Source organism: Lolium rigidum, chromosome 6, assembly GCF_022539505.1.
Source record: "Lolium rigidum isolate FL_2022 chromosome 6, APGP_CSIRO_Lrig_0.1, whole genome shotgun sequence".
Lineage (NCBI taxonomy): Eukaryota > Viridiplantae > Streptophyta > Magnoliopsida > Poales > Poaceae > Lolium > Lolium rigidum.
In genome coordinates, this window is record NC_061513.1 from 68,941,543 (window position 1) to 68,967,780 (window position 26,238).

At 44.0% G+C, this 26,238-nt stretch overlaps 1 protein-coding gene and 1 long non-coding RNA gene across 2 annotated transcripts in view; both read right to left on the reverse strand.

Annotated features, from left to right (window-relative positions):
• LOC124659720 overlaps window positions 1-1,803 on the reverse strand; it is a 2,176-nt gene extending 373 nt beyond the window's left edge. Inside the window, exon 1 of the mRNA XM_047197543.1 lies at window positions 105-1,803. Within this exon, the coding sequence (XP_047053499.1) occupies window positions 105-1,049 (945 nt within the window). The 5' untranslated portion in view covers window positions 1,050-1,803. The remainder of the gene's footprint in view (window positions 1-104) is intronic.
• The window catches only part of LOC124659724, a 4,187-nt gene extending 2,037 nt beyond the window's left edge, over window positions 1-2,150 (reverse strand). The window contains exon 1 of the long non-coding RNA XR_006989677.1: window positions 2,025-2,150. This is a non-coding gene — a long non-coding RNA (uncharacterized LOC124659724). The remainder of the gene's footprint in view (window positions 1-2,024) is intronic.
• Between the last annotated feature and the right edge of the window lie 24,088 nt (window positions 2,151-26,238).

A 26,238-nucleotide genomic window follows, 5' to 3' on the forward strand; every position in this document is an offset into this window, starting at 1 on the left:
CCACAACAGAACCCATATCGTCGGGTTATGCCCATAGGCGACGAAAAATACCCCTTAGCGGACGATTTTGAGACGTTGTCTATCAGAACTTTTCTTGTAGTGACCCATGTGATAACTCCATGAGAATCGACCTTCCTGTCCCACATTTGCAAACAGGGGTGGTAACGAGGGCCAGACAATGCAGCTAAGCCAACACCGCCATCCTCTGACTGGATGATCCCAACATTGTGATCGGAAGGAGGAGCACAAAGAGGCGTATTGGTCACAGCGAGCCTCTGTGCATCCAAATCAAACTCAAGTATACCAGTGGTATTCATCGCAAGCAGCCAGTGAAGGGTGTTACCGACAAGTGTGCTGCGAATTGGAAACTTTATAGCGCTCCACGGAAGTGTTGTTGATACGAGATCACTCCATATGCCAACAGCTGAAGAGTAAACGCTTGCGAAGGTGATAATTTCATTGACGGCTTCATCTTTGTGCGGGTAGCTGCTCAGCGCGACCACTTTGAAAGGGCTCGAGTGGCAGGCGCCATGCACATGGCCCTGGTCGGCAGCAGCACAGAGCACCGCCCCACTCTGGATTAGCACAATCCTAGATTCGTGGAACTGCAGTGGATAGGGAACGATGTGGAGGTCATCAGTGATGGGGTTCCACACAATTACCTGACTCGATATCCAGTCATCAAAGAGTAGGAATCCGTGGCGGCAGTCGAGGCACGTCCATTGCTCGCTGCCGCTGGGTCGCAGGGTGAAACGCTCGGAAGGGATGTGGTAGGGCGGATCAAGGTAGGATCTGAAGGACAATTTTCCGTGTTGGTACGAGAAATCACCAAGGAGGGGAGGCTTCCGGTGGTGGATGCGGAAGCGGCGAAGGAACTTGCGGTCGGTGGCGAGGCGGCGCCAGCGCTTGGAGACGATGGACGCACGTAAGAGGTAAGGCGGCTGCGGCGGGAGGCGCAACATGATCTCGTGGAGGAGGTCATCATCATCCAGTGGATTCGCCAATTCCGGCGATGCCGACGAGAGTCGTCGGCCGCGGCGGTGGCTCATGTCGCCCTCACCCCTCGGTCGGCTATTGGATCTGGGAATGGGGAATGGGGAATGGAGAGAGGATTTGGGGTTTTCAGATAATTCCTTATTTTAGACTACCTAAAAATCTGCTTCCCTATTTGACCCTGGAAATGTTTTTCTGCACTATTTGACACCTTGCCAGAATTTGTTACCTAATATGACACTCTAGTTCATTTTTCGAGCACTGCCGGTGTTAAACAGCGATATGAAAAGACGCATTTACCCCTGGTGCACTATGTGACCTTTTTTTTGTAAAAACAAGCAAGAATACTGTGACATATTTGTTCACGGCTAAACGACCAAATAAGACCTGTACATTTGGTCATAGAACCGACTTACATATGTTAACTGGAAAAATTCCTCCTCAGAGTTTAGTTCAAAAGGCTCAAAAGTTGGGCGAAATCTCCCCACCCCATATTCCCGCACACAGTTCGTACGTATATGGAGAATAGACCGCACAACAACATCTACTAGTGTCATAAGCATCCAGGTTCACACATGTCATCCATGTTCACATTCACCAGATATAGTTTCAGGTACAGCACGTAGTTTCTCCTTCACAACATTGCGGGTATTTTCTCTTGTAGTATTATTTTTTTATGGAAATGCACAATTAGCTGAGTATTTACGAAGGTATCAAATATTTTTTCATTTTCATTCATTCCCTTACCGTCCCAGATCATAGAGGTGAAGATCCACCACAGAAATATTCATACAAAGATCCTAGCGATAATCTTTGAAGAAACTTTTTTTTAGAAGATCTTTGAAGAAACTTGATACATGCAAGATCCAACAGATACAAACAAAAGTAATTTCGTATAGGAGCAAATCGGAAGATTCGTTCAGTATTCATTAAAAAAATTGGAAATGAATTCAGATCGAAAAGGAAACCACAGAAACAAATCACAAAAAACTAATCATACAAACTTATCTGGAACGATCATATAAACATACCATTATATGTTTATATAATGGAGGAGGAGGCGACGCTCGTTGCAGTCACTCGCGCTCGCGGAGATGGTGATGTCGACGCAGCTCCACCCTCCACCCAAGGTTCCGCGACGACGCTGGCGGAGGAGGCAGTGCTGGAGCGCTGTCACGAGGGTGCACCGGCCGAGCCCCTCGTCGCCGACCACGACGACGGCGCCGCCGCGCCTTGCCAGCCCTCCGCCGGCACGCTGGGCTCGCCATCCATACCCTTGAATCCAACCTGGCCGCCCACCACAGCCACCCCCTAGTCTCACATAACTATCGCGTCTCGCCGCTGCTTCTATCTATGAGCCGCCGCCGGCGGCTCGAGCCGGGGACAGACAGGGACGACAGTAAACGGGTTAGATCTTTCTTGAACGTTGCTACGCGGCGGCGCCGCATAAAAGTCTTTCCGTGCGGCGGCCTTCCACGCAGGAGAGATTCCAATGTGTCAGCCCATGTCAGCCCATGCATCCAGTTATTTAGTGATAAAATTATATGCGCAGTCTATCAGTTGTCAGGAGAAGCAGCGAGCTAGAAAATTCTGGGCCACATGTTTTTAACAAGATCAAGTTCCTGATCACAAATCGGTGTATAATGTTAGTAATTGCCATATTAATTAGGTTCATGTTAATTGCCTGATTAATTATGCCTACTCGCCAAAAGGAACACCAAAAAAACCCCACCCCCGTGGCAGATCAGGCAAAATTAGTACTAAGTATTACATAGGTTCAGTTTTTTGCTTCCGGGTCTTTGATTATGGTCACTTGCTGAACATCACTGCCTACGCAAATAAACATGATGTTTATAAAAAGCAACTACCAGATTATCTCTAACAATTACCAGATAAATTAGCCACAAATATCAAGTACTAGCAAAGTGTTCTTGGCAAAACCGCAATTACCAGAATAACTATCCACCATTGCCAGATTCATTATCCAGAATTTTTACCTAAACAATTATCAGGTTCTTTGACAAAAATAATTACCAGATTAATTAGCCATGCTAGCCATATTAATTACTTACGGCTGCCAGATAAATAGTCGACTAAGCAGAACCAAAAGGAACACCAAAAATCAAACATCAAGATTAATTAGGCACAATTGCCAGATTAAAATGAGCAAACAATTACTGAGCACCATGTCCCCATCCACGGCAACGTGGCGTGCTCGACGACATCCCCGCTGCTTGCTCGTCGTCAACCTCCACAAGCTCGTTTCGGGAACAGCCTCACTACCGCGTGCACAGCGGCGGTCTCCCTCGAGGAGTGCACAGCGGCGGCCTCCCCCGGCTCGTGCCCGGCGGCAGCGGCCTCCCCCGGAGCGTTCCCGGCTGCGGCGGCCTCCCCCGGCCCGTAGTCGACGGCGGAGGCCAGCGCCGGAGCGTTCCCGGCGGCGGCGGCCTCCCTCGATGGCAGCGCGATGGCGGAGGCCTCCCCTGGCGCGTGCCCGACGGTGGCGGCGGCCTTGAAGCCAGCCCGACGGCGGCGACCTCCCCCGGCGTGTTCCCGGCGGCAGCGGCCTTGGAGCCAATCCGATGGCGGCGGCGGCCTTGAAGCCAATCCGGCGGGGGCGGACTCTCCCGGCGGCGGCGAGCCAGCGACCTCCTCGAACCTTCCTGCGCGATGCTTCCGTGGTTTGTTTTGGAGAGAGAGAATGAGTGGTTGAGAGCTGTACACGAGGGGATAAAGAACATGCAGTACAATCATAGCGCGTGGCCCTTTAAGAGACAGGTGTTTTTTCCGCCGCACGGATTAGTGAGCTGTGCGGCGCTTCTCCGTATCCGAGCGTCGCCTAATGACTAAGGGAGGGGTATTTTTGTCCGTGAAAAGAAAAACTGACGGCAGTGTAAGAGCATCCCACTCGTCTCCCCGACTTGGCCCCAGCGCCGTACATCTGGACGGCGAATTTCGGCCCAGTCGCGCTCCCGATTTCTCGTTTTTCTCCGGATTTGCGCCTAAATACATCTGGCGAGCCCACGCCATCCCCGGTTCCCCAAGGCGCGCTCGGGGACTCCAGACGAAGCGAAAGCGCGCGAAACGCCAAGATTTCTCTCCCGCGCTTTCGCTTCGGCTTCCGCGCGAGAGATGGACCCGGCCGATCAGCGACAGATGCATCGTCTTCCGCGCGCAGCAAAGGCTGCCGCCGGTCAGCTCGCCGCGGACGCATAGCATCCACGCGGCATTAAATCGCCGGCTCCAGCCCCGCCTAAATACCCCGCTCGCCGCGACGCGTCGCACCACCCTTCCTCTTCCTCTTCCTTCCCTCGACCCTCGACGAGATCCATGACGTTCAACGACGAAGACGGCGCGGCCAACAACGGCTTCCCCCGCCGGTCGCTCCACGCGTGGGATGGGCACCTCCTCCACCAGGCGGGGTACCCCTGCCCGTCGGACACGAGGCCTCCCGGCGGCGGGTGGCGGCTAAGTGCGGGCGGCGTGCCAATCCCGCCGCCGCCCCAGGGACGCGCCCTCGAAGCCGCCATCGAGGAGGTCCGACTAACATTGTCGAACCAGGACCGCGCCGAGCCACGCTACCACCCCGACAACCTGACGGCGTGGAACTCCTACTTCCTTCGCCGGTTGGAGCAGGAGCTCGCCGCGTACGACGGCCCGCCGCCTTCGCCTCCGCGCAACAACACCGCCGGACGCAAGCGGTGGTGGAGCGTGCCGGGCCGGACGCTCCAGGCCGTCCTCGAGCACATCGAGGGCGGCAACTTCCCCCTTATGACGATGCCCCCGCTGTCGAGGGCATCGGCCGCCCGCCGCCGGGTAGCGGTCGGCAGCCACGGCACATGGCTGCCAGTTCGTCGTCGTCCGGTTCGGCGTCGAGGTCGATCTCCAGGTCGGCGCCATCTTGGGCGCCGGTGAAAAAGTAACCGTCTTCCCCGCCGAGCACCCGCGCGCGCGGCAGCGGCGGGATCGTCATCCGCGAGCCCTCGAGGGCACAAGGACGGCTCTGCCCCAAGCGCGAACCCGACACCTCCTGCGAGCGGAAGTGCAAGCCGGCGAAGGTGAAGGTGGAGGAGGCCGAAAGCGCCGAGGACGCCGCCATCCTCGAGGCCGTCATGGCGAGGTCCCTCCAGGACCTCGTCCCCGCCGAGAACGCCATGCCCCTCGACCAGGCGGGAGCATTGGGAGAAGGAGGAGGCGGAGAGGCAGGCGAGGATCCTCGAGGACGTCGCTCGCTACCGCCGGCCTGCGACTCCTCCATCCGGCGTCGCCGTCCCCGTCATCGACCTCGAGGAGTCCGACGACGACTGGTACAAGCCATCGCCGTCTCCGTCTCGCACCAGTGGCCGGTGGGGAGACGCCGGCCAAGGCAGCAGCCAGGCGGCGTCGGCGCCGCCGCAGTTCGACGACGACGGCTCCGACGATGATGGCGCCGGCCGCGACGGCGACTACACGGTGTTCTACCGCCATTTTGGCATGTAGAGCGCCGTGTTTTAATATTTAGAGTTGTATTCCCCTGGGATATAGCCGAATTCGAAATATAGTCGAATTCGGCCCCTATGTATGAACTTCGTCCTCTATATAGTAAATATCATTAAAGTTAGTCTAAATTCAATCGTTTTTTGCCGTATTTTGTCAAGTTTCCGTTTTTCAAATTTAGATCGGCGTCTTCGCCTGATATCGCGCCTGGGAAACTAGTCCTCCCCACGCCAAATTTACGTCCAATCCGAACGTAAATTTCCCCGGATTTCAGCGTGGGGAGGGCAAACGAGTGGAGATGCTCTAACGGGGTGGACGGCGATGTCATATTAGGGAATAAGCAAGAAATTTTGACTAAGTGTCAAATAGGGAAAGTCTTTTCTACAGGATCAAATGGGGAAGCAGTTTTTTTAGGTATTGTTACATAAGAAAAAAATTTCTTGAGAGCAACCACATATTTCATTAATCGAAAATCAAGTTACATGTGGAAACTAAAAAAAGGGATAAAATGATTATCTAGAATTTATAGAAATCTTAAAAAGAACGAGAAATACAAAATGATTCCTAGGGTTTCCTACAACCACCGTAGCCAGCGAGCGCCCCCAATTCCAGCGCTCCACCTCCCCAAGAGCCAAAGGATCATGTGGCTCTCCTTTCTTCATTGTAAAAAATGTGACACCGTGCAAGGAACCAAGAAGCGTTAACGGCTCTGTGTTTGTTTATATGCTTGTAATCCAAAACAAGACCGTCACAGACTGGTTTCTTGCCAAGTAATAAGCTAATAATGATGGTACAATGTAACTAGTTCGGTAATCACCTTTGCTCCTGATGATTTTTTCAGTCATTTTGAGCTTTCCCATCTGCGAGCAAAGTTTCAGACATGGAGGGACTATCTCTGAGATGCAGCGAGGGAAGAAGGTATTCAGATAGCTCATGGCGCCAGGAGACAGAGCGACGTTTGTCTCGCAATACATGGTCACTGAAACAACGGCTAATTTGCAAACAGCCTAGCGAATTCCTCCACTCCGAGACTCAGGAGTTGGCTCAGGCTGTTCGTCATGCAGATGAGTATGGGTATTGGGCGAGCAATATTTGCGATGGACCATAACAAACCATATAACATCTAAGAGGGCAGGGGTGATATGAACAAATTCCAACATGAACAATGACGAACTAATCCAAGCATTTCAGAGTTCAGTACATATTAGATAGCTCAAAATAACGCCAGAGTGGGCACATAAGATAATTTCTACAGGTCCAGTCTTCAATTCACAACAGCAGCCAATATAGATGGGGACCTCCTCGCCACCGACCTGGTCGGTGGGTGGAAGGCACCGCACACCCCCCACGATCCAGTAATTTAGTGGGCCGCGGCCCATTGCATCAGGTGAGTTTTTTTTCCTTTTTCTTCCTTCTTTTCTGTTTTTTCTTTTCTGTTTATATTTTCGTTTTTTAAAATCTAACACTTTTAAAAACTTTTTTTGAGAAAAAGTTTTCCATAAAATTTGAACAGTTTTCTGAAATTAAAACAGTTTTTAAATTTGAACAGTTTTTGGATTTGAATATTTTTCAAAATTCGAAATTTGAACAATTTTTTAACTCGAATAATTTTCAAAATTGAACATTTTTTGAATATGAAAAAATTTCGAATTTGAACAATTTTTCAATTTGAACGATTTTCATATTTGAACAATTTTCAAATTTGAACAGTTTTCAAATTTGAACTTAAACAGTTATCAAATTTGAACAATTTTTAATTTAAACATTTTCTCAATTTGAACAATTTTTAAAAACCAAAATTTTCGAATCTAAAAAAAATATAAACAAAACTGAAAACAGAAAAAAGAAAAGAAAACAGAAAAAAGAAACCAGAAAATAGAAAAAAGAAAAAACGAGGCCAAACAGCCACAAATGGGCCTGGCCCATACCCGACCAGGGGGTGTGCGGTGGCCGGTAGCCACCGACCTGGTCGGTGTATAGGTTTTGCCATATAGATGGTCATGTCATACTCCAAAGGCCAGCATTCCAGGTTGAAGTACACCAGCAAAGCTACTTCTGCTTCAGACTACTGTGCACAAACCCATCACAGTTGTTAAATCAGCTGCATTAGCTACACACTCATTGAACAGTTGATATTTTAAGCCCGGTCATTACAACACTATACTAAACAGAATAAGAAAGCGAAGAGCGCAAATGAAGAAGGTAAATCTGAACAGTCAATCTATCTGAAATACAAAATCATCTTAAAGCAACATTAGCTTTTTTAGATGGAAATATGTAACTAGTTTTAAGCTTCGGTGTGGTCAAGTTACAGATTTGACATATCAGATGATTTATCCTAAGTTCTCAGTGTGCCTATTGTGGGTTTAAAGCTTGAAGGTAGCTCATGCTATAAGACAAGTAAATGTAGTAGCAGTATGCACAGACACAACCAGAGAAAAATGATGCAATTTAAATGTGCATGCTAGTTAACAAAGAAGAAAGGCATGAAAGGAGCATAAATTAATTGGTCTCATATTGTATTATTACTAGTTTATATCTCTTTAAAAGTCCAATATGACCCTACTAAAATCAGTACATCAAGAAAAATAAGGATATATATACCGTAGCATCACGCCAACAACAAAAATATTGTAAAAAAAACTAACAACACAAATAGTATTGCATCTCCCATGACTCCATGAGCTCACTTGATTCTTGACTCAGCGTGTGACAAATATGTGGAGCACTTATTAAGACCACAACATTCATAACCTATGAAAATTCAGAACCACAATGGACTGAACAACTGAAAATGCAAAAAAGCAGCAAGTGCACATTTTTTTACTTTTTAAGGCATGCAGTCACATACAGGACAAACTCTTCAACTAAAGGTGAAATATTAAAGCATGTACGCCAGTGTGATTAATAGCAAGATCAACAATGATAAACACGTGCACAACCCGGACTCCCTGGAATTCGTGTCCTTCTCTAACAAAGGCAAGCACGGCACAAGGTAAAACATATAAGAGGTCAACACCAGGCATTGGCAACCAAAATCTGGCGTCAGCACTAAGTCAAACTGGAGATGGATTTCAATCCATTATGAAGGGCAACACTACCAAATTAACCTAAACATTTCCGGCTTCAGTTGACAAGTACATACTATTAGACAGACAGATAAAGTACTAGACCACAGTTAACATATTACTAGATGATTTCCGCAAGACAGCTGCAGTAGATGTAGCCAGAGCCATAGACACATGGACATAATAGACAAGAGTCGCATTCCAGGCTGCACATCATCGAGTGATAAGCTGCTTCGGCTTCAAACTGCTAAAGGCACCTGTGACAAACTCATCTTACATTAGTTCAATATTTTTAGCCAGAACATTTGAACACTGCTAAGTAAAATAGCACTGTATTAGAAAGTGATACAAGAGCGTGAAGAGGAAGATGAGTATGCACACACTAGCAACCTGAAATACAAAATAATCATGTATCGTCAGATTTTTTAGATGAAAACATGCAACTAATTTTAAGCTACAAGTGCAAATCAAGATGCCAATTTGACACACCTTCAGTGTGTTTGTTGTCTACTGCAAATTTGAGGAAGAGGACATCAGTAAATACCTATAGGCAATGCAAGTGGGATCCCGCCAAAGTCCAACTTATAGTTCATTTTGCCTTTTCTAGTGTAAATTTTAAGACCAAATTTGTACTAAAAATGCGAAAACGAACCATACGTGGGATTTTGGCGGGATTCCACATGACACCTTAATAGGCATCAGCAACCACAAAATACATGTTTCATACGAAAAAAAGTATTGCTGGTGTGTATTCATATTATAAATCCAAAGTCTAGGATATGATATCAGCTAGTACACAGATCAATGGTCTCATATTATATTACTGGCCTTCTCGCAAAAAGTCCGTTATAACCCTAAGAGTACCAGACACAAGTAGAGGATACCACAATCAGAATGTACTAGTAGAAATAAAACAGTGGTGCCAAGTTCACAGCATAAACTTCATAAAAATGGCTAACAGCAGAAATACTATTCAGTCTCATGCAAGGTGCTGCTTCCTAACACCAATAATGCTCCTTTCAGGAACTGATGAATACGCAGACCAGCTTCTTAGACCAAAACAATCATAACATGTGAAAGAAAAAAAAACAGTAACCAAACTGCACTGAACAATTGACAATGAGAAAAAAGTGGCTGCTGCACAATTTAAGGCATGCAATCAGCCATCTACAATTTAAGGAGAGAAAGGCTCGTAAAAAAAAGACTTATGATAAAGATAATGTTAGGAGGAGTAATCGTGTTAGATTTAAACCATCAAAATTACAATGACAAATCTTAAGGGAATGACATGGAATAGTGAAGGTTTTCGAGACCCGGGAAAACATTTGTTTGTTTTTTTTCGAGAATACACCCTGGAAGGTGTATCAATCGCATAGAAGAAAGGCCAAGACGGCCGGTACAACTCCACTCCACGATACAACGCTACACCACGATACAACGCCAAGCGGCAAACAACAAACCCTGAACACACCCGATGATAAACGACTCTTCTTGCCCAACATTCTGCCACGAATGGCGAGAAGAGGAGCACAAGGCTTTAGGACCGCGTCACGAACCAAGCAAGACAACACCGACTCGATCTCGGCTCCAAGGCAACCCGGACCAACGTACCTCCCTCATGCGCCTAGAGGAGTCGGCGAGAAGAAGGCGGGGTCTTGACGGACTTGGGGAAGACATCGAACGGAGCATCTGCCATGTCGTACATTGCGCCCGGAAGCGCAAGCCTTGGGCCGCGGCCACCACCTGCAGCACATCACCAACCCCAAACTCCGAAAGCCACATCGGTCCCTCCTCGATGGCCTGGACGACGTCTTCAAGAAGATAACGACACCTTGGCGCCGCCGCCGCCTGGTCCGGTGAACCGGACCTAGGGTTTCCCCTGGCATCAGAGGTAAAGGAAGGCACGGTGAAGGCCACGACCACGCCTTCAGCAAGGTAACGGCGCCCGCAGGCGTCGCCGTGGTCAGCATCGGCCACCGCCGAGCAGGACTTTCGCCCAGCCATACACCGCAACCCCGATGCAGCTGGAGCAGATAGGGGATGAGGATGAAAGCCGCCGGCTTTAGCCACCACCACCCGGAGAAGAGGAACATCGACGGTGGCAAGGGTTGTGCCCACCACCGGCAACAGCCGCCGGCCAGATCGGGGACCCAATCCCGCATCCGACGCCGGGGCCTCGGCCAACTAGCCTGCAACCGCGACACCACCATGGCGCCGGCAGCAGCAGCCTAGCGCCGCCACGCCGCTGCAGCAACCGCTTCAGCCCCGCAGCCCCGCCCATGGCCATGGCCACCAACGGACCCGAGGCTGCCGGCGCCGCTGCAGGGCCGCCCCGCCGGAGGGGGCTGATCCCCTCGTCACCACCGAGGCGCCGAACTCGCCGGGGAGGGCCGCGCCACCACGCCGCCGCCGAATCCCCACCGAAGAACGTCGCCGCCGCTGCGAGGAAGGGGAGCCGCCGCCCGGGGGAGAGGCCCCCGCCGCGATTAGGGAGTATGACCTGGATTTTATTGCCTTGTTAGAAACAGGCAGATCTAATTTTGAGGTTCATTTTTTAAGGGAGTTGGCTGCTGGTAAATTTTTTGCTTGGTTTTGTTTGCCACCACATGGGAGGTCGGGTGGCATTCTGGTAGGGATTAATACAACTACTTTGGTAGTTAATAGAGTAGATAGTGGAGATTATTGTGTCAAGTTGTCCATTACGTCTAAAATAGATGGTTTTCAATGGCTTCTAGTGCCGGTGTATGGGGCGGCTCAAGATAAAAATAAATATAAGTTCCTTGCAGAATTGGTAAGGACTTGTGAATCAGAAACAATTCCAATGTTATTAGCCGGGGATTTTAATATTATGAGGAAACCAGAGGATAAAAGCAATGATAACTTTAATCCTCGGTGGCCTTTTATTTTTAATGCAATTATTGAAAATTTGAATCTGAGAGAAATTGCGTTATCGGGCCGGCAATTTACTTGGGCTAGTAGAAGACAAACACCTACTTATGAAAAATTGGACAGGGTTCTTGCGAGTGTGGAATGGGAACAGAAATTTTCTTTAGTAACTGTCCGGGCTTTGACACGCTCGGGATCTGATCATACTCCGCTTTTGATTGATGCGGGGATTCAGGCACATTTAGGTAAAAAACCGCGGTTCTCCTTTGAGTTGGCATGGCTCGAACAAGAGGGGTTCGATGAGCTTATTGCTGCGGAATGGGCAGCCGGCCCCATTGGAAAAAGTCCAATTCAAACTTGGCAAAATAAAATAAGACATTTGCGACGCTTTTTACATGGCTGGGCAAAAAAATTGAGTGGAAAATATAAGAAGGAGAAGGAGAAACTATTGAGTATTATAGATATGTTAGACATTAAAGCGGAAATGATACCGCTATCTCAAGGGGAGTGTAATGAGTTAAAGGTAGCTAATGAAAAGTTAAATAAACTTCACCGAGATGAAGAGATCAAATGGGCTCAAAGGGCAAAAGTAAAATATATTCAGGAAGGGGGAGATAATACCAAGTATTTTCACCTTATAGCTAATGGCAAACACGGGAAAAAGAAAATTTATCAACCTGGAACAAGATGAGGGAACTATTGTGGGTGATGATAATTTAAGGGTTTATATTTCGGAATACTATAAAAAACTCTTTGGTAATCCTGAACCTAGTTCGGTTGTGCTAGATGAAAGCATAGTTCAAGATATTCCGCAATTGTCTGCGGAGGAGAATCAAGTGTTAATTAAAAAATTCTCTATGGAGGAGGTTCATGATGCTATTTTTCAAATGGAACATAATAAAGCCCCGGGATCCGATGGTTTCCCTGCGGAGTTTTATCAACATTTTTGGGGGGTTATTAAGTTTGATCTGATGGCTTTATTTGAGAGCTTTCAGAAAGGGGAATTACCGCTTTATAAATTGAACTTTGGGGTGATTACATTATTACCAAAAAAGGAAAATGCAACTCAGATTCAACAATATAGACCAATTTGCTTACTTAATGTGAGCTTTAAAATTTTCACTAAAGTTGCTACTAATCGTATTTCGGAAGTAGCTCAAAAAGCTATCAAACCTTCTCAGACGGCTTTTGTTCCTGGACGACACATTTTAGAAGGCGTTGTGGTACTTCATGAGACTATACATGAACTGCATAGAAAGAAACTAGATGGGGTTATTTTTAAAATTGATTTTGAAAAGGCGTATGATAAGGTTAAATGGCCCTTTCTGCAACAAGTTCTTCGTATGAAGGGCTTTGATCCAATTTGGTGTGATAGGATAAAGCAATTTGTACAAGGTGGGAGTGTTGGTATAAGAGTGAATGATGTGATTGGGCATAATTTTCTAACGAGGAAAGGCTTAAGACAGGGAGATCCTTTATCCCCAATACTTTTTAATATTGTCGCTGATATGTTAGCGATTCTTATTGATAGAGTGAAGGAGGTAGGTAAAGTGGGAAGTTTGTTACCGCACCTTATTGACGGAGGAATTTCCATTTTACAATATGCTGATGACACAATTTTGTTTTTGGAACATGATGTTGCTAAGGCCGTTAATATGAAATTGATTCTATGCATTTTTGAACAATTATCGAGTCCGAAAATTAATTTCCACAAGAGTGAAATCTTTACATTTGGTAAGGCAAAAGATATGGAGGATCAATATAAACACATTTTTGGATGTGAGTCAGGAACTCTACCCCTTAAATACTTGGAAATTCCAGTACATTATAGAACTTTGCGGAACGCTGAATGGAATCCCATTGAAAATCGGTTTGCATCTAAATTAGGATGTTGGCGTAGTAAAATGTTATCGTACGGGGATAGATTGGTTCTAATTAATTCAGTTCTTACAAGTCTGTCAATGTTTATGCTATCCTTCTTGGAAATCCCAATTGGGGTGAGGAAGAGGCTGGATTTTTATCGATCTAATTTTTTCTAGCAATCTGATGAGCATAAGAAGAAGTATAGGTTATCTAAATGGAGTATTCTGTGTAGACCAAAAGATCAAGGGGGATTAGGGATTGAGGTGTTGGAATTAAAGAATAGATGTTTGTTGAGTAAATGGTTGTTTAAAATCCTTACAGAGGAGGGTATGTGGCAACAACTCTTATATAACAAGTATATTAAAAACAAAACTTTAGCTCAAGTTGAGGTTAAACCAACAGACTCACCCTTCTGGAAGGGTCTTATGCATGTCAAAGCGGATTTCTTTAAGAGAGGTTGTTTTAAAGTAGGGGATGGAAATTCTGTGAGGTTCTGGGAAGATGTGTGTGGTTGGGTGATACGCCATTATCCCACCAATATCCGGCGTTGTACAATATTATTATGCATAAGAATGTGTTAGTGTCGACCGTGCTTGCTACGCAACCTATTAATATTACATTTAGAAGAGGCTTGAATGATAATAAGTGGCTGCAGTGGATACATTTATGCCAAAGATTAATTACAATCAATTTGACATCTGAATCGGATAAGTTTGTTTGAAAACTCAATGAATCTGGTATGTTTACAGTTAAGTCTATGTATGTTGATATGATGAATGGGCACACTGTTACCTTCGTAAGTATTTATGGAAGTTGAAGATCCCTTTGAAGATAAAAATCTTTATGTGGTTCCTTAATAATAAAGTACTTTTGACTAAGGATAATTTAGCAAAACGGAAGTGGAATGGTTGTTGATGACCCACAAGTGTAGGGGGTGTATCGTAGTATCTTCGATAAGTAAGAATGTCGATCCCAACGAGGAGCAGAAGGTGTTGACAAACAGTTTCGATGAAGGATTCACTGTAAATGCTCACAGACAAGTATTCAGGGGGTTTTGATGTAACAGATGAATAAAGTACGAGTAAGTAAAACGCGAGAGAAATAATTGCAGCGAGTGGCCCAATCCTTTTTAGCACAAAGGACAAGACGGTTTGTTTACTTATAATGACCAAACGTTCTCGAGGACACACGGGATTTTAGTCTAGTGCTTTCGCTACATACGGTTGATTAATCTTCATTGTTTTGATAAGTGTTGTGTGGGTGAACCTATGCTAATGTACCGCCCTTCCTAGGACTAATACATACTTGTGATTATACCCCTTGCAAGCATCCGCAACTACAAGAAAGTAATTAAGATAAATCTAACCACAGCCTTAAACTGCGAGATCCTGCGATCCCTCCTGCATCGATATACCAACGGGGTTTAGGTTTCGTCACTCCGGCAACCCCGCAATTGGCAAACGAGTACAAGATGCATTCCCCTAGGCCCATAAATGGTGAAGTGTCGTGTAGTCGACGTTCACACGACACCACTAGAAGAATAACACCACAACTTAAATATCATAACATTGAATATTACTCAACCATAGTTCACTGCTAACATTTAGACTTCACCCATGTCCTCAAGAACTAAACGAACTACTCACAAGACATCATATGGAACATGATCGAGAGGTGATATGATGATGAATAACAATCTGAACATAAACCTTGGTTCAATGGTTTCACTCAATAGCATCAACAACAAGTAGAAATCAGTATCGGGAGAGTTTCCCCTATCAAACAATCAAGATCAAACCCAAATTGCTACGGCGGTGACGATGTCCAGCGGTGGAGATGGCGGTGATGATGGTGGAGATGATGATGATGGTGATGGAGATGATGTCCAGCTCGATGGCGGTGACGATGGCGTCGATTTCCCCCTCCGGGAGGGAATTTCCCCGGCGGATTCATGCCCGCCGGAGAGCTCTTTTCTCTCTGGTGTTCTCCGCCCCGCAGAGGCGGCTGTAACCCTTCGTGAGGATTCCTCTGTGGCTTAGGTCTTCGGGACGAAGGGTTTCGCGAAGAAAAGGAGGCGAAAGAGGCCGAGGGGCCCCACACCACATGGTGGCGCGGCCGGAGCCATGGGCCGCGCCGCCCTATGGTGTGGGCCCACCTTGGGTCCACCTGACTCCCCTTCGGCTTCCTTCGTCATCTGGAAAAATAGGATTTTTGGTAAAACTCCCTTCCACAGTTGATCTTCCGAAATATTGCATCCTGACGGTGCTTTTTCCAGCAGAATCCTTGCTCCGGTGCTCAATCTCCAAATAATCATGAAACATGCAAAATAGATGAAATAACATAAGTATTGTGTCCCAATATGAAATATATCAATGAATAACAACAAATTATGATATAAAATAGTGATGCAAATTGGACGTATCAACTCCCCCAAGCTTAGACTTCGCTTGTCCCCAAGCGAAGCCGAACTCGGTAAACGGGACCGCATGTTTATGGAGTGAAGAGTCGATAAACAAAATACGGACAAGAAGCATCATATTCATTCACACAAGACATTATAGTAAACAACTTCCTCATATAACTCAACTTGAAACAAGTATAAGGTAATCACAAATAAAGGTGCATAAGGAATCATAATTGGTGATGGCAAACTTTGTTCTTGGTCGGAGAACATTTAATAGATTATATTCATCTATTGAGCGAGCGCTCTCATATTAAAACTTATGGTAAACTTGCATACTCAATCATATTAATTATTGATGACTTTCAACGCTATATTCATTCAGGGTAAAACTTGTACTAAACAAGAAAGAGTAAAGACATGATGAAGCAAATCACAATATAATAGTTTGATCACAACAACTCAAATGCTTGCTTGAGATGGAGGGAAATAGGTTTACTGACTCAACATAAAGTAAAAGATAGGCCCTTCGCAGAGGGAGCGAGGATTAAATCATGTGCTAGAGCTTTTTCAGTTTTGAAATCATATAAAGAGAATAAAAGTAAAGTTTTGAGAGGTGTTTGTTGTTGTCAACGACTGGTAGCGGGTACTCTAACCCCCTTGCCAAACGAGACCTCCAAAGAGTGGCTCCCATGAAGGACGTTACCTCTACCGACAAGGTAGATCATCCCTCTTCTCTTTTGTTTACACATGTACTTTAGTTTATTTAAGGATGACACTCCCCCAACCTTTGCTTACACAAGCCATGGCTAACCGAATCCTCGGGTGCCTTCCAACAATCTCATACCATGGAGGAGTGTCTATTGCAAAATTAAGTTGCTTACCGATGAATCGGGGCAAAACATGTGAAGAGAATTATTAATGAAAGTTGATTAATTGGGGCTGGGAACCCCGTTGCCGGCTCTTATTGCAAAATTATAGGATAAGTGGATGAAGCCACTAGTCCATTAGTGGAGGCTGCCTAACAAGACTGAAAGATAAAACACCACATACTTCCTCATGAGCTATAAAACATTGACACAAATAAGAAGTAATAAATTTTGAATTGTTTAAAGGTAGCACATGAAGTATTTACTTGGAATGGCAGACAATACCATGCAGTAGGTAGATATGGTGGACACAAATGGCATAGGTTTAGGTTCAAGTTTGGATGCACGAGAAGTATTCCCTCTCAGTACAGGTCTTTGGCTAGCAAGGTTAAATAGCAAGCATAGGAGTTGAGGGAAACAAACAAATATACATGTGATAGAAACAATCATGCATCTTACTTGTAAGCACAAACAGTTTTAACTTTAGAATACTAAGCTAAGGATCGATAAGAAAGATAATAACATCTTCTACATTTGTTTCATCTATTCTTCTTAAACTCAAAGTGTTGTTGCTATTGACCATTGCTAAGTTTGCCAAAGCCAAATAGATTTACTTAATGCTCCCAAAGTGATACCAATACTAAAATCAAGATCAATCATATAGTAGAAATTGCAAACTAAAATAAGGTGTGCAATATGTAAATGATAAGACTTCTCAGCTCATTAATATTCCATAACGATAACTCACACCAAGGGATACATAGACAAACTAAAGGAGAGATACTTCCACACTGCAACCCATCTTATACGATAACTTCCCTACTCATGATATGACACTAATTGATAGTAAAAAGTAAAAGGTAGTGATAATGTGATACCGTGGCACTCCCCCAAGCTTGGAACAAACCAAGGGGATGCCAATACTGATGATGGATTACTCCTTTGGCGATAGTGGTGATGAATCCCTCATGCGCTTCTTACAGATCTCCTTCAGCTTCAGCTTCTCAGCTTGGCAAATCTGCACTAAGTCTCGAAGAGATTCATTGTTATCTGAAGTCGGCGATGGCGAACCTGTGGCGGGCATCAAGTAGTATCCCAACATTCTACGGAGTCGGTGATTCTCCTCCCTGAGTATCTCCACTTCTCTTCTTAGAGCCCGGTATTGACCACAAAACTCATCGGTAGTCCGTAGAGCTTCTTCCAGCACAGGGAAAGAGTCGAGGCCAAGAGCGGCGGGGAAGGGTCAAAGCAAGTTATGAGAGAAAGAACGTCGAGTATCAACAGATCCCACCAAGACTTGCTTACTCCCCACAGCTTGTTGCTCTTGTTTTGACGACACCCCTTTCACTTCTTCCTTCGAAGGCCCCTTGCCCTTGTTGTCGGAGGCCATGGTGCTCCTAGATTGAAAATAGATCCTGGCAGAAACAGCTCGAAACAAAACACGTCGAGAAATCGATATACGGACCTCCAGGGGTCCGGGGAATTTTATAATAAAAAATTTCAGAACAAACGGAAAGTACCAGGTCGAACCAGAGTCGGAAAAGGGCGACGAGGCGGTGCCACCATAGGTCGGCGCGGCCAGGCTGGGGCCCGCGCCGGCCTGTGGTGGCACGCCCTCGTGCGTCTTTTCCACTCCGTTTCGATCTCGTAATTTTTCATATTTTCCAAAAACAGCAAAAATATTGTTCGGAAAGTAAATCGCGAACTTTTCATTACCGATCTGTTACCTATTCAAAGTCGAGTTACGGCGGACTGTCAATTTGTCCTTTGATGAAAGCCTCCGGTGTTTCCACTTGAATAATATCAACATCAACATTATAAGAATCACCCGAGATATAATGCTTGAGTCTTTGTCCATTCACCACTTGCGTAGCATTGCCTTGGAGAGAGCTAATTTTAATTGCTCCTGAACGATACACCTCCTCAACAACATATGGTCCTTCCCATTTCGAGAGTAATTTCCCCGCAAAGAATCCGAGACGAGACCGATACAATAGGACTTTATCCCCAATATTAAACTCTCTTTTGATGATCCTTCTATCATGCCATTTTTTAACTTTTTCTTTAAAGAGTTTAGCATTTTCATAAGCTTCACTTCTCCATTCATCTAGAGAACTTAATTGTAGCAACCTCTTATTACCGGCAAGTTTAGGATCTTTATTTAATTCTCTAACAGCCCGATAAGCTTTGTGTTCTAGTTCTAAGGGTAAATGACAAGCTTTTCCGTAAACCATTTTATAAGGTGACATTCCCATGGGGTTTTTATAAGCAGTTCTATAAGCCCATAGTGCTTCTTTCAATTTACTAGCCCAATTCTTTCTAGATTTATTAACGGTCTTACTGCAAGATAGATTTAATTTCTCTATTTGATAGTTCTACTTGACCACTACTTTGAGGGTGATAAGCGGAAGCAATTCTATGATTAATACCATACTTAGCAAGAGTTTTTCTAAAACCTCCATGAATAAAATGAGAACCTCCATCGGTCATAATATATCTAGGTACTCCAAATCTAGGAAAAATAATATCTAAAAGCATTTTTAAAGAGGTCTCACCATCGGCACTTTTTGTAGGTATGGCTTCCACCCATTTAGTAACATAATCAACAGCAACAAGTATATGAGTGTTACCTTTTGAAGAGGGAAAAGGTCCCATGAAGTCAAATCCCCAACAATCAAACGGTTCAATAACAAGAGTATAATTCATAGGCATTTCATTGCGTCCGGAGATATTACCAACCCTTTGACATTCATCACAAGATAAAATAAACTTCCTTGCATCTTTGAAGAGAGTTGGCCAATAAAAACCTGATTGTAGAACCTTTTGCGCGGTTCTATCTCCGGCGTGATGTCCTCCATAAGCACCGCCATGACATTTACTCAATATCTCTTGTTGTTCATATTCGGGAACACACCTTCGCAGAATACCATCCACTCCTTCTTTATATAAGTGTGGGTCATCCCAGAAATAATGCCTCAAGTCATAAAAGAATTTCCTCCTCTGCTGAGCTGAAAAGGTTGGGGGCAAGTACTTGGAAACAATAAAGTTAGCATAATCAGCATACCAAGGACTGTCTCGCGAGCTCACCTTTATTACAGCCAATTGTTCATTTGGAAAACTATCATTAACAGGAACAAGATCATAAGCAATATTTTCCAATCTAGACAAATTATCGACAACGGGATTATCGGCACCTTTCCTATCTACAATATGTAAATCAAATTCTTGCAAAAGAAGTACCCATCTAATAAGCCTCGGCTTAGCATCTTTCTTTGTCATAAGGTATCTAATTGCAGGCATGATCGGTATGAATTGTAACTTTTGAATCAACAATATAAGATCTAAATTTATCACAAGCAAAGACTACGGCTAACAATTCTTTTTCGGTAGTAGCATAATTTCTTTGAGCAGCATCAAGAGTTTTACTAGCATAATGAATAACATTTAATTTTTTATCTACCCGCTGTCCAAGAACAGCGCCTACAGCAAAATCACTAGCATCACACATAATTTCAAATGGTAAATTCCAATCAGGAGGTTCAACTATAGGAGCAGTTGTTAAGGCTTTCTTTAGAGTTTCAAAAGCTTCCTTACAATCATCATCAAAAACAAAAGGTACATCTTTTTGAAGAAGATTAGTAAGAGGCTTTGAAATCTTGGAGAAATCTTTAATAAATCTCCTATAAAACCCAAGCATGTCCAAGAACACTACGAATACCTTTAACATCCCTTGGATAGGGCATCTTCTCAATAGCTTCAACTTTAGCTCTATCAACTTCAATACCTCTCTCGGAAATTTTATGTCCCAATACAATTCCTTCATTAACCATAAAGTGGCATTTCTCCCAATTAAGAACAAGGTTAGTTTCTTCACATCTCTGCAAAACTTTATCAAGGTTTCGCAATCAACTATCAAAAGAATTCCCGTAGACACAAAAATCATCCATGAATACTTCCACAATACTCTCACAAAAGCCATGAAAAATAGCAGACATGCATCTTTGAAAAGTAGCAGGAGCATTACATAAACCAAAAGGCATACGCCTATAAGCATAAGTTCCATAGGGACAAGTAAAAGTGGTTTTCTCTTGATCTTTAGCTTTAACGACAATTTGCGAAAACCCGAATAACCATCAAGAAAGCAAAAATGAGTATTTTTAGATAACCTTTCTAGCATTTGATCAATAAATGGTAAAGGGTAATGATCTTTCTTAGTAACTTTATTAACTTTTCGATAATCAATGCACATTCTATACCCTACAACTACTCTTTGAGGTATGAGCTCATCATTATCATTAGGCACAACGAGTTATTCCTCCTTTCTTAGGAACGCAATGCACAGGACTAACCCATCTACTATCGGCAATAGGATATATAATACCAGCTTCAAGAAGTCGTAATACCTCATTTCTTACCACATCCTTCATCTTGGGAATTAGACGACGCTGAGGTTCAACAACAGGCTTCGCATCATCTTCCATATTAATGGCATGTTAGCAAATAGAGGGAGAAATCCCCTTCAAGTCATCAAGAGTATAGCCAATAGCACCTCGGTGTTTCTTCAATATTTTCAATAATCTTTCTTCTTCAAACTCTGTAAGCTTAGAACTAATAATAACAGGATATATTTTCTTGTCATCAGTATGAGCATATTTAAGATTATCAGGCAAAGGCTTTAAATCAAAAACAGGATCTTCCTTTGGTGGCGGTGTTGTACCCAAGTCTTCCACCAGTAAATCATGCTTGAGAATAGGTTGGCGAAGAAAAATCTCCTCAAGCTCATCTCTTTCTTTCCTAAAAACTTCACTCTTGCTATCCTCCAAATGTTGCTGCAAAGGATTATTAGGAACAAGAACAATAGATGCGCACTTTGCTCCATTTTAAAATCATTACTAGGCAAATCGGCTTTATAAGGAGTTTTAGTAAATTTAGAGAAGTTAAACTCATAAGATTCACCAGACAAATTTAGTCAAAATTTTCTCTTTCTTGCAATCTATAATAGATCCACAAGTATTTAGAAAAGGTCTACCAAAAATGATAGGACAATAATCGCTAGCGACGAGAACCAAGTACCAAAAAGTCGGCGGGATATTTAATCTTACCACATAGAACTTCCACATCTCGAACAATACCAATTGGAGAAATAGTTTCTCTATTAGCCAGCTGAATAACCACATCAATATCTTCAAGTTCACAAGAATCAATTTCGTGCATAATCTCCGTGTAAAGCTCATAAGGTATAGCACTAACACTTGCACCAATATCACATAAACCATAATAGCAATGATCACCAATTCTAACGGATATCATAGGAACACTAGCTTGTTTGGGTTTATTAGGATGTGAAACAATATTAGAAGCATCTTCACGGAAAATAATATGACCATCCTCTACATTTTCGAGTCACAAGATCTTTAACTATTGCAACAAGCAGAGTTCAACTTTTATTTGTTCTTCGAGGTTCTATAGGTTTCTTTTCACTTTTATGAACCGCACTATTTATAACGAGTACTCCCTCATTTTAGCGAGGAAAAGGAGTTTTTTCAATATAAGCTTCGGGAATAACACGATCGGCAGTTTCAACTACAACACACTTATTAATAGATGAATCAATTTTATCTTTATACGGTTCATGATACTTATCAAAATTCTTCTTAGGCAATTCATAATGAGAGGCAAAAGCTTTATAAAGGTTCGTAGCAACTTGAGAATCAAGACCATATGTAGCACCCATATTACGAAATGTATCAGTATCCATAAAAGCTTCAATGCATTTATAATCATAAATTATACCTGATTCTCTATCTTTGTCGTTCTCCCAACCTTCAGTATTTTCTTGGATCCGATCAAGAAGGTCCCTTTTAAACTCTTCTTTATTGCGTGGATCCAGAACAAGAAGTATCCAGCAAGGTCTTGTCTTGAAAAGAAAGTCTTGCATAGAAATTATCAATAATAACATTACCAGAAAGCTCATGAATGGGGCATTTGAGCATTAAAGACTTCAATCTCCCCCAAGCTTGGGCAATACTCTCTCCATCATGAGGCCAGAAATTATATATGCGGTTCCGATCTTTATGAATTTCACTTGGAGGATAAAATTTGGAATAAAATAAAGGCACAATGTCCTCCCAATCAAGAGAATCACCATTCTTCAGCAATTTATACCAATGCGCCGCTTTATCAGACAGCGATATAGAGAATAGTTTCTTCCTAACTTCATTCATAGAAATACATGCACATTTGAATAACCCGCATAATTCATGCAAAAACAGTAAATGATCACCAGGATGGACTGTTCCATCCCCTTCATAGCGGTTATCCATAACATGTTCAATAATTTTCGTAGGTATTTTATATGGTATTACTTCCTCACCTGGCGCCTCATCCACTACCGTTGCGGTAGTAGTAGATTTCCCAAATAGAAATTGAAGAGAAGATCTCTCCATAATGACTTATAGCAGACAGGCAGAAATAAAATCAGCACAAACAGTAAAGGTTTTCCTTACCAATTCCGCTTACCAATAGCGCTTCACTCCCCGGCAACGGCGCCAGAAAATAGTCTTGATGACCCACAAGTGTAGGGGGTGTATCGTAGTATCTTCGATAAGTAAGAATGTCGATCCCAACGAGGAGCAGAAGGTGTTGACAAACAGTTTCGATGAAGGATTCACTGTAAATGCTCACAGACAAGTATTATTCAGGGGGTTTTGATGTAACAGATGAATAAAGTACGAGTAAGTAAAACGCGAGAGAAATAATTGCAGCGAGTGGCCCAATCCTTTTTAGCACAAAGGACAAGCCGGTTTGTTTACTTATAATGACCAAACGTTCTCGAGGACACACGGGATTTTAGTCTAGTGCTTTCGCTACATACAGTTGATTAATCTTCATTGTTTTGATAAGTGTTGTGTGGGTGAACCTATGCTAATGTACCGCCCTTCCTAGGACTAATACATACTTGTGATTATACCCCTTGCAAGCATCCGCAACTACAAGAAAGTAATTAAGATAAATCTAACCACCAGCCTTAAACTCTGAGATCCTGCGATCCCTCCTGCATCGATATACCAACGGGGGTTTAGGTTTATGTCACTCCGGCAACCCCGCAATTGGCAAACGAGTACAAGATGCATTCCCCTAGGCCCATAAATGGTGAAGTGTTGTGTAGTCGACGTTCACACGACACCACTAGAAGAATAACACCACAACTTAAATATCATAACATTGAATATTACTCAACCATAGTTCACTACTAACATTTAGACTTCACCCATGTCCTCAAGAACTAAACGAACTACTCACGAGACATCATATGGAACATGATCAGAGGTGATATGATGATGAATAACAATCTGAACATAAACCTTGGTTCAATGGTTTCACTCAATAGCATCAACAACAAGTAGAAATCGAGTATCGGGAGAGTTTCCCCTATCAAACAATCAAGATCAAACCCAAATTGCTACAGCGGTGACGATGTCCAGCGGTGGAGATGGCGGTGATGATGGTGGAGATGATGATGATGGTGATGGAGATGATGTCCAGCTCGATGGCGGTGACGATGGCGTCGATTTCCCCCTCCGGGAGGGAATTTCCCCGGCGGATTCTCGCCCGCCGGAGAGCTCTTTTCTCTCTCGGTGTTCTCCGCCCCGCGAGGCGGGCTGTAACCCTTCGTGAGGATTCCTCCGTGGCTTAGGTCTTCGGGACGAAGGGTTTCGCGAAGAAAAGGAGGCGAAAGAGGCCGAGGGGCCCCACACCACATGGTGGCGCGGCCATGCCATGGGCCGCGCCGCCCTATGGTGTGGGCCCACCTTGGGTCCACTCGACTCCCCTTCCGGCTTCCTTCGTCATCCGGAAAAATAGGATTTTTGGTAAAACTCCCTTCCACGAGTTGATCTTCCGAAATATTGCATCTCGACGGTGCTTTTTCCAGCGGAATCCCGGCTCCGGTGCTCAATCTCCAAATAATCATGAAACATGCAAAATAGATGAAATAACATAAGTATTGTGTCCCAATATGAAATATATCAATGAATAACAGCAAATTATGATATAAAATAGTGATGCAAATTGGACGTATCAGTTGTCAAAAATGTTGTTTTTGTGATTCCATGGAAACCGTGAATCATTTATTTGTTCATTGCCCGTTTGCACAGATTATATGGCGTATGATGTATCTTACTTACAATATTCCTCCGCCAGCTAATACTACTAATATGTTTGGTAGATGGCTTAATGGAGTGAGGAAAGGGGATAAACAAAAAAATCGGATAGGTGTTTCGGCTCTATGTTGGGCTATTTGGAGCACTAGAAATGATATGATCTTTAACAAACAAAGTGGGACTAATTTTTTGCAGGTTATCCGGCGAGCTGCTCATTCAATTCAGCAATGGGCGTTACTCCTCCCTATGGAGCAGCGGGAGGCTATGGTTATTGGATACAACCGGATGCTACGGGTTGCTCAGGACTTCTATTTCCGGAGCTACTTGGGTGGCGACATCTTAATAGAATAGCAAATGCATAGCCTTTCTATTAGCCTTATGTTGCCTGGCTATTTCTGTTTCGAATTTAGATTCTCAGTGATTGTAATAAGTGAGGATGGTTTATGATGAACTGATACTTGAGTTTTAATAAAGAAAGCCGTGTGCATCTATTGATGCAGAGGCTGGGGCGCTGCTCCTTTATCGAAAAAAAGATCAGCCATCTACTTTCTGTCACATACAACTATTTCAAACCTCTCCCATGCAAACACTTGCAGGACAACTCATCAACAAAAGATAGAAATAGAATAGTACTACGTATATTTCCTAAGGTACGATAGCTGAGTTAGATTTATGGTTAATAGCAAGATCAGCAGTGATTTCTCAGAGACAATTACCGACTGACCAAATAGAATTGTATTTACTCCCCAAAATGTGCCAAACTGCTCATTTGGCACCATCTCTAAGTCAAGTCTACTTTGTAGTTTGTTTGTTGTCATTTTCCACCTTGTGTGTGGTTCATGCTGAAAAGAGGTGTACTTAAGTGTTGTGCAGATGAACAATAATGTAACATAGGCACCCACAGTTCAATGATAACATAAAAGACAATATGGCTATAAGTTAATTAAATAATGTCAAATTTGTAGTTAGCACTTCAGAAGTACACTAGTTATTCCTATGAAAACAATTGGATTTAGGAGTCACCCAATGTTAAGATGATCAAGCAGTTACCTTCGGTCCAGAAACTTTTGAAGGGCTCATGGAATGTGGTGACCTGGTGGTCACACTCGAGGCACCAAAAGAATCTCCCCCTAGCCGAACGCTTGAAGACGAGACAACGCTCGAGGCCTTCTTCCGAAGCAAAGACGATGACTTGCGGCTGGGGTGGCCGCCCTGACCCACTTGTACCCAATCATCGTCGTCTCCAAGAGCACCATCAGCAGCATAGAGGACGGTCCTCAACTTGTCGCACATCAAGTGGTGCCACAAACCGAGCCAGAAAAAACACCATTGGATGAGGCCAACGACGACTGCGGAGCCAACTCTTCATCGTCATCCTCCTTGTCGCAGCCCAAAGAAGCAAGCCAAAGGAAGCTCGGGTTGGCAGTGCATCACCGGCTGGGGGCACCTCGGCAAGGCCACCCGAGGCAACCGACGTTGGCGACTAGGAGCCAAGCCCCTCGACCAACACGACAGGGTCA